This window comes from Trichosurus vulpecula, chromosome 5 (assembly GCF_011100635.1).
Source record: "Trichosurus vulpecula isolate mTriVul1 chromosome 5, mTriVul1.pri, whole genome shotgun sequence".
In the NCBI taxonomy this organism is placed as follows: Eukaryota; Metazoa; Chordata; class Mammalia; order Diprotodontia; family Phalangeridae; genus Trichosurus; species Trichosurus vulpecula.
Window position 1 is genome coordinate 112,848,651 of NC_050577.1, and position 9,141 is coordinate 112,857,791.

The window sequence follows — 9,141 nt, forward strand, 5'->3', positions numbered from 1 at the left end:
GTAGCAGCCACATGAAAAATGCCCCAAATTACTAATAAGAGAAATAAATATTTAAAAACTTTGAGGTGCTATCTCATATCCATCAGATAGGCAAAGATTAAAAAAAAGGGAAAATGACAAAGGAAAAACAGACATACTAATGCACTGTTGGTGCAACTAATAACTCATCTCACCATTTTGGAAAGTAACGGATAGTGACATTCCAAAAGTCACTAAAGTGCTCATGCCTTTTGACTCGCTGATACTACTACTAAAATAATACACCAAAAAGATCAAAGAGAAATAGGATCCAGATTACAACTGTACTGTATTCACAGTAGTTCTTTTAGTTCTAGCAAAGAACTAGAAACAAAGTAAAGCAATGCCTATCAATTAAGGAATGACAAATTATTGTATATGAATGTAACAAGATATCGTGCTATAACAATGGAAGGGTTTGGTTTCAGAGAAATCTGGGAAGACTTGTATCAACTGATGCATATTAAAGTGAGCAGAACTCAGAGAACAATTTATACAATAAGAATGTTTGTGAAGAAAAACAACTTTGAAAGAATTAAGAATCCTGAACAATAAAATTCCAGCCGGCCAATGATGAAACATTCTATTTACCCCCTGAAAGAGAGGGGGTGGACTCAAGATGCAGAATCAGGCACACATATTTGTACACAACCAATGTAGGAATTTGTTTTGCTTGACTAATCCATACTTATTATGAGTGTTTTGTTTTTCTTTTTTCTTCAATTGTAGGGCAGTAGTTGGGGGAAGAGGGGCAGAATACTGATAAGATTATAAAAAGAAAAAGAAATAAAGTCATTGAAATATTTAAATGCTGAGAAAAGAACTGACTGAAGTCTAGAAAGAAACACCGATAAGCAGGACAGGATTGAAAGTTGCGTTTGAATTTATTTTATACTTAAATGAAAAATCAAACTACACGTAATAGAAATTCACTGTTTTATGTTCAATCTTTATGTTCTAATTCATATAAGGAAATGTCATCTTATTTGACATTTGGAACAAAATAACTAAATTTTAAAAAACCAGAAAGGTACATGGTAAAGGACAGAACAATTTTGTAAACATATTTTAACATTTAATATTTAAATTAATTTATTAATTTGACATTTAAATTTAGTTTTATTAATTTAATATATAAACCCAATACTCTATTTTTATAACATATGATTATGATTACATATGTAATCTTTTTTATTCTTCTTTGTGGATTTAAATATTTGTTTTTGCGATGATTAAGTCTATAACCACTAAAGTTATTTTCCTAAAATACAAGTCTGATCATGTAAATATGCCTCCCTTCCCCCCACCCCCTTACTCAATAAATTCCAGTGGCTACCAATTACCTCCAGGTATGGCAGAAACTAGGTATAGACCAACATCTCATACCATATGCCAAAATAAGGCCAAAATGGGTGCATGGTTTACACATAAAGAGTGATATACCATAAGCAAATTAGGAGAACATGGAATAGTTTAATTGTCAGCTCTATGGATAAGGAAAGAATTTAGGACCAAAAGAATAGAGAGAGACAGCATTAAAAATGTAAAATAGATAATTTTGATTATATACAATTAAAAAGTTTTTGCGCAAATAAAACCAATGTAATCAAAATTAAAAGGAAACCAGAAAACTGCTTTCCTTAAACTTGCTTAAACAAGTATTTCTGATCTCCTCATTGAGTCAAATTTATAAAAATACAAGTCACTCCCCAATTGATAAATGATCAAAGGATATGAAGAGGCAGTTTTGATATAAAGAAATCAAAACTATTTATAATCATACAAAAATGCTCTAAATCACTATTGATTAGAGAAATTAAAATGAAAACAACCCTGAGGTACCACATCACACCTATCAGATTGACTAATATGACCAAAAACAGAAAACGATGGATGTTGGAGGGGATGTGGGAAAACTGGGACACTAATACACTGTTGGTGGAGCTGTGAACTGATCCAACTATTATGGAGAGCAATTTGGAACTATGCCCAAAGGGCTATAAAACTGTGCATATCTTTTGATCTAGCACCACTTTAGGTCTATATCTCAAAGATATAAAAAAAAGAGAAAAGAACTTATTTGTACAAAAAATATTTATAGCAGGTCTTTTTGTGGTGTCTAAGAATTGGACATTGAGGGGATGCCTATCAATTGGGGAATGGCTAAACAACTTGTGGTATATGATTGTGATGGAATATTATTGTGCTATAAGATGACAAGTAGGATGATTTCAGAAAAACCTAGACTTACATGGGCTGATGCAGTGAAGTGAACAAAATCAGAACATTGTACACAGTAACAGCAATATTGTTTGATGAAGAACTGTGAATGACTTAGCTATTCTCAGCAATACATGATCCAAGACAATCCCAAAGGACTAATGATGAAGCACAATATCTACCTCCAGAGAAAGAACTGCTATTGTTTAAATACAGACTGAATCACTCTATTTTTCACTTTCTTTTTCTTTTACTTGAGCTTTCTTGTATAAAATGACTAATATGGAAATATTTTATATGACTGAATAATGTATAACCTATATCTGATTGCTTACCATCTGAAGGGGGGTAAGGGGAGGGAGGGATAGAATTTGGAAGTACAAATTTTATAAACATATTTAAAATTTGTTTTAACATGTAATTGGGGAAAATATATATTAAATTTTTTGTTTTATTTTTAATTCATGGAATAGAGCATTTCTATAATATAGTACAATTAAAAAAGATGATTGTACATGAAACTGCAAATCTACTATGCATAACTTGCTATTCCTTTCAAATATACAAAAATTATCACGTAAAAACAGTTTGTTAAATTGAGTTGTGCATGAAGCAAGAGTATGAGATATTCAACCCACTTAAGAAATACTATTTGACAGCCCTTTAGAAGTATCCATTTGCACGAACGTAATTCCTGCAATAAGTTCAATTGTTTTTCTTTTGGTATGAACCTACTTCTTTAGCTGGGGAACTGTGAGCACCAGGAAAATCAGCTGTCACTCACAAAGTGTAAGACCATATATCCCGTGATGCTTTGTACGGCACTGCCCTTTAAGTGTTAGCATTGGACAGATTAGCCTTTATATATGGTAAGAAGAGGGAAAGTTGTGATTGATTGAATTACCACTTTCCAAAGTTCTATAGTATTACTGACTGGGCTGGTAAGAAAAGCATTTATCTTGGGACACAAACATTAATGTCAAGAGAATAACAGAGAAGGAGGGGAAAGAATGTAAAAAGAGAAACCCTTAAGTAGAGAGGTTAAGTAAGTACCCGAGATTGTTAGTCAAAGCTCTAAAAGTTCTTATCACACCTCTGCACCTGTCTCAGAGGCCAATTTATTGGCTGTTGGCTGAATCAGAGCGGAACTATGTAGTACCCAAATACTATGGCTGAGTGTGCAGTGGAGCATGGGGGTGTGGAGTTATGGAGTATTGGTCTGGCTAATAGAGAACACAGTACTGATGGTCGCAAATATGCAGCATTACCAAATTTCTTACACATTTTAAGTCCTACATCCAGAGGTGGCTGAAGCATCCCAATCTCTTTTCTGGTCATCAATCTCCTTAGATTGGCAAAGTAAGTTTGCTATATTCTATACCCTAAGTGCAGCTGATAAGGACATACCAACGTGCAGGATTTTCTCTTCAACTACTTCACAGTGACATGGCCATCGTGTTTGACTCAGCGGACCAGATGAAGAGACACCATATAGGTCTCGGGGCTCACGAAGACGTGGGACCCATCTCCCTAGCTGATATTCCAACAAAATCTGTGTAGTCCGAGGTAAACACTGGTCACCAGTAGCATCTGTTGGAAGGCAAATGCAAGCAAAGGGCTGACTGGGGGCAAAAAACACAAAATCACAAAAGTGTTCATGTTTTAAGTTTCCTTTGTTTCTTCATCATTTGAATTCATTAAACAATTTTTTTCCTCTACCAAAATTATTAACAATTATTTGGCATTTGCATAATGACTTTTATTTACAAGTATTACTTTTTTGGTAAACAGATGTACCTAATTTTAAGCAAACTTAATATAGAAAAAAAATTATTTTATTACCAACTCTATGAGGCATCCCAGTTATGGTATAATGGAATTATGGTAAAATAAATAAATATATTACTAGAAATTACATTCTTAGTCAGGATGTTCCAAAAGAGTCAGTAAAGTGTTATGGATAGAGTGCTGGATTCAGAGTCAAGAAGACCTTGACTTAAGACCACCTTATACATACCCTTATTAGCTAGGAGACCCTGGGCAAGTCATGTAACCTCTGTCAGCCTGTTTCCTCATCTGTAAAATGGGGGCCAGGGGAGGGGCAGGGCGGAAGGTTTATACTTTTCTTGGAGGGTTATTTTAAGACTCAGGAGATATTGTACATAAAGTGCTTTGCAAACTTTAATGCTTATATGAATGTGAACTATTATTCATTACTATAAAAATGAAAATGAACTGATGAACTGCTTTTCCATAGTGAATTTGCAAGTGAAAAGAAATCAGGTATATAACTCTTCCTTTTTCTTCCTCACAGCCCTGTAGATCTTTTTGTGTGTTCTTTTGTTTTTGCTGTAGCTTCAAAATTTGAATTAGTTTGTTATATAATGAGGATATTGGAATCAAGGAGAAATGAGAAGCTTGTAAACACCATTTGATAATGGAACAGAAGTGTAAGGAGCTTAACTATAGATTGCTTTTCCTTTTTCCTCATGGAATGGCTGAATAAATTATGGTACATTAATTTAATGTGATATTACTACATTATGGAGAAAGGCTGAACATCAACAATTCAGAGATGCATGGGGAGATTTATAACATGGGCCAGAGATTTCCCTTCTCTCTTCTATTTCTTGCTTGACTTGATCACCTCAACCTACACTCACATATTGGCAGATGGTGGGGAGGTGGGTAGTTCCCATAGGGGATGGCCACATTGCTACAAATAATTACTGTTAGGATCTCAGGGTAACTGTGAACTCATCAGTTCCCATGTATTTAATTAACTTAACACAGATGACTCCCAAATCTTGATATAGAGCCCTGATCTTCTTCACAACTCCAGATACCTCCAATCATTTCTTGGATATTCCCATCTGGATGTCTCAACAAATTCTCTGTCTTAGAATGTCTAAAATGTAACTAATTATCTATCCCTAATCCCTACATTTCTGCTGAGGTCCCCATTTCTGCTGAGGCCATCTAGATATGTAACCTTGGAGCCATCCTGAATTCATTCCCCTCGTTCACCCCTCATATCTAGTTCCTGAGTTTTGCTGTTTCTCCTCTGCAACATCTCTTGCAATTCTCTTCTCCAGTCACATAGCCACCACCTTGGTTCAGAAGCTCTTGTCTATACCATTACAATAACATAATCTTCCCTTCTTCGAGATACTTTGACACTGGATCCCTATGTACCTTTAAATTTTGTCATCTCCAATGCATATTTCATTTGTGTTTGGACATATCCAACAGTTCTTCTCAATTTAATTTTCTTTAAGTGCTTTTTTCACACATTTCATATTGTATATGTTAAGATTGTAGTTTAAATATAGTGACTCCACTTTCAATGGCGATTAAAATAGATCACTGTGTGTTCCATTTTACATAACATAAATGTTCATAGGATGATCTGACTTAGTTGGCTTTTGGGCCAATCTTTCTGTAGCTTCACTTTTCCCCTCCACAAAAACCTTAATTGTGGTATGGAGGTAACCAAGGTTTTTCAGTGGTTTTGTCAACAAAGTGCATGCTCTAGTAGGTTCTATCAAGATGAAAAGACTTCAATTGTGGTCCCCATGAAAGACTGCATCTGCTATCTAAGGGCCAGCTCAGGTGAATACGGAGGGGATAATCATCAATAGGTTAACTACTTGGTGATTAATTCTCTAATCCCTATAAGAGATACAAATGCAGAGTGAATTAGAAGTTTCAGAAAATTTATGGACATTAATTTAACTGTTGTACTTACTATGAGATCTTTGGTCAGTGACTAAATTGATACACTATTGGAGAAACTGAAATATGCCTCACTGATATTTTCAAAAACAAAACCAGAGGAGACACAAAGAAGTTTCAGCTAAGTGGAAGTATGTCTCATGGATTCTCTTGGAGAAGTGAACATTTTGGCAGTATTGGTTTAATAGAGCTTTCAAAGACAAGGAGAAACAACTGTGTGAAAGATCACTGATTATGTACTCAGAGGACCAGGGTTTAAATTCTGTGTCTGATGTTTACTACCTGAGTTACCTTGGAAAGTCAGTTAATCTCCCTGGGCCTTACTTTCCTCAATTGTAAAATGAAGGTGTTGGGCTAGATGGTCCAGAACCTCAGAATGGACTGAGGTACCTTCTAGTTACAGATCTATGATGTCATGAATATTTTTCAAAACACTTGCTCCTTTCACCTTGAGTGCTCATAAAGGCTGGCAAACAGACCACCATGAAGATAACTACAGCTTATACACCAACATCTGGTTTAGACACCGACAAAGAATTTGATAAAGTCTTCCAAATCAAGTCAACAGATACCTTAGTGACTTCAAAGTAAAGGTGAGGACAGGGGAAGATGGTGGAAAAAAATGTGTTGTGAAATGTCATTTGAGATTATTAAATGAAAAAGGCCAAAGGCTTGTAAATTATTTAGAAGCCTCATGCCTGAACATATTCTCTTAAAGAAGATAAATGAAAGGCAATGAATGTGGCAAGAACATCTTAAAAGATCTGTTACTAATGTGGGTAGGAGTCATTTCAGAATCATGTGTATGAGGTCATTGATTAGAGCAAAGTTCAAATCAACACTAAATTAGACCATAGTAGTTCCCTGATCTATTCTGAATAAAAAAAAAATCCGTTGACACTAAAAAATGGAATATAGATAAAAGTAAAGACATTTACTTTTGCTCTGGTTATTAGTGTATTAAAAGCTTTAATATCTTAAAACTGCACTAAGGCTTTTAGGAGCATTCTTTATTTCTTAGGAAACTTTAGAATATAAAAGCTACTATACCAGGCATATGTCATTAGCCAAAAAAGTCTAGGAATAGCCTCAGACAGCAAAATTTAATGTTTCTGCCAAGTGGAGAGACATGACAATTTGCAAAATATTATAGACAAAACCAGACGATTAATCATAAGCAGCACTGTATTAGAAAACCTACATAAATGTGAGCTACTATTATTATGTACTTCCACAAAGATGTGTGTAACTGGTAGCTTGTAAGTTAAATGGAACAACCCATATAGGAACAGTTTATTTTAAAAAGAAAACAATCAGCTCATTTTCTTTTTAATTTAGATTTCCATATGTCAAGGTTTACTTAAAACAAGGTACACCTATACGCTAAAATATTCTTTTTTTTTATCATGTTAATAGAATTAGGGGATTTAGAGCTGGAAGGTTCCTCAGGTATTACCTGTTACAATCTCTCTCCATTTTAAACGAGGTAACTAATAATGCCCAGAGATGTTTGACTTGCCCAAGGTCACACAGACCTAATTCTAAAGAAAAAGAGCTAAGATTTGAACGAAGATCCTCTTAACTGACTCTGAATCCACAATTCCACTATAACAAGGTAATAAGGCCATAATGAGAAGAATCTCAAATTTCTCTTTCCCTTCCCACCCATTTTGGATTTTACTCTCCCCACTTGCTCTACTGCTATGACTGCTCTAGGACTTCCTACCTTCTAGCCAATTTAGAGTGTCATCATAAAGAGAATCAAGAGTGAATTAGTGAGCTCAAACCTGTAAACAGTGCACACCGATGGAGATCTTCGCTTACAAATTTCATAAAGGTATCATTATCCTAAAACAAGAGATTTATTTTAAAATGTAAACAAAGCCAAAAGCCTAAAAATATGACCAGTTCTACTATAGTAGTTTCTAGGTGGAAATTAAAGAACTGACTGAGGTGCTAGTGGCTGCAGTGCAGCTGAATTTGAATCACCTTGAACACAGCATTCTGTCAGTATTGAGTTCTTTGAGTCTGATGTATTGCCAAGACTATATATAATCCACAGACTAAAGTTTAAAGAAGTTGGTGGAATCATGGCAAAATATATTACAAGGTCAAAATTAGGAAGAAGAATGACAGTTGCAAAGGAAACAAAGATTTTACATTTTTCTATGTTTACTTTAGAATCACAATTTACATGATCATTTCTAATTTAATGGAGTCCAATACATCACTTAGAAATGCAAAATAGATGCATTTAACTGTATAAAATAACTAGAAAAGAAAGCCATGTTTTTGTTTCTTTACTTTCCCCATTTAAGTCCTTGTCCTCTATGATCTCAAAGGCACAGCAAACCTATTATGATGTTATGTAAGATGAAAACTTTATGTGCAAAATTAAATGGATATGAATTACTTTGAAATATGAATCATAATTTCACATCCACATCTTAATGAAGAATTATAATTTCTTAGATAAAGTACTGCATCAAGATAATATCATTCATTCAGGTCACTTGAGATTATTGGGAAGGGGAGGCCTGTGATGAACTTACGGGAAGATACAGTCAAGAGCTCAAGAAGAACACAGGATAGTTAGGCATAGACAAATTAAGATCTATTTTACTGGAGGGAAAATCCACATTGATGAGATCACAGATTCATTTAAAATTTTTTTTTTTTTAGCTAGGGCAAATTCCATGTGGTTGGAATGTATCATTTTCAACATATGGCATTCTTTAACCATTTAAATATTAAATTACTTTAATATTTATGACATACACTGCTTCATATAAAGAATCCTAGAGTACTCATAAAACCAACTAAGTTCAGAATTTGCAGGCTATGTTAGGCAGCTTTACAAAAATCAAGTAGCATAAAAGAAAACATACCAACTCATCTTCATCACTGGTTGTTCGGTCTGTGAGCTGTTCATCTTTGTCTGACTCTTCTGGCATTTTTTCCCAATGTGCAAGCCTGAAATTTTCTTTTTTTTGCATATAGGCAAACTGTAAAACAATTTCTAAGGAATTATTTTGTGGCTCTAGAAGTGTTTATTACAATAAATGCTAAATAATATAAATTGTAAACAGGACATTCTTATTTGGGTGCCTTTAAATATGCTTAAATAATGAAAACTGAGTACCCACTTAATCAGAACTCAAATAACTG

General features: G+C 34.3%; 1 protein-coding gene across 1 annotated transcript in view; it reads right to left on the reverse strand.

Annotated features, from left to right (window-relative positions):
• AGBL3 (ATP/GTP binding protein like 3) overlaps window positions 1-8,927 on the reverse strand; it is a 159,722-nt gene extending 150,795 nt beyond the window's left edge. The window contains 3 exon segments of the mRNA XM_036760621.1: window positions 3,646-3,828; window positions 7,761-7,821; window positions 8,862-8,927. Coding sequence (XP_036616516.1) covers window positions 3,646-3,828; window positions 7,761-7,821; window positions 8,862-8,927 — 310 coding nt within the window.
• Between the last annotated feature and the right edge of the window lie 214 nt (window positions 8,928-9,141).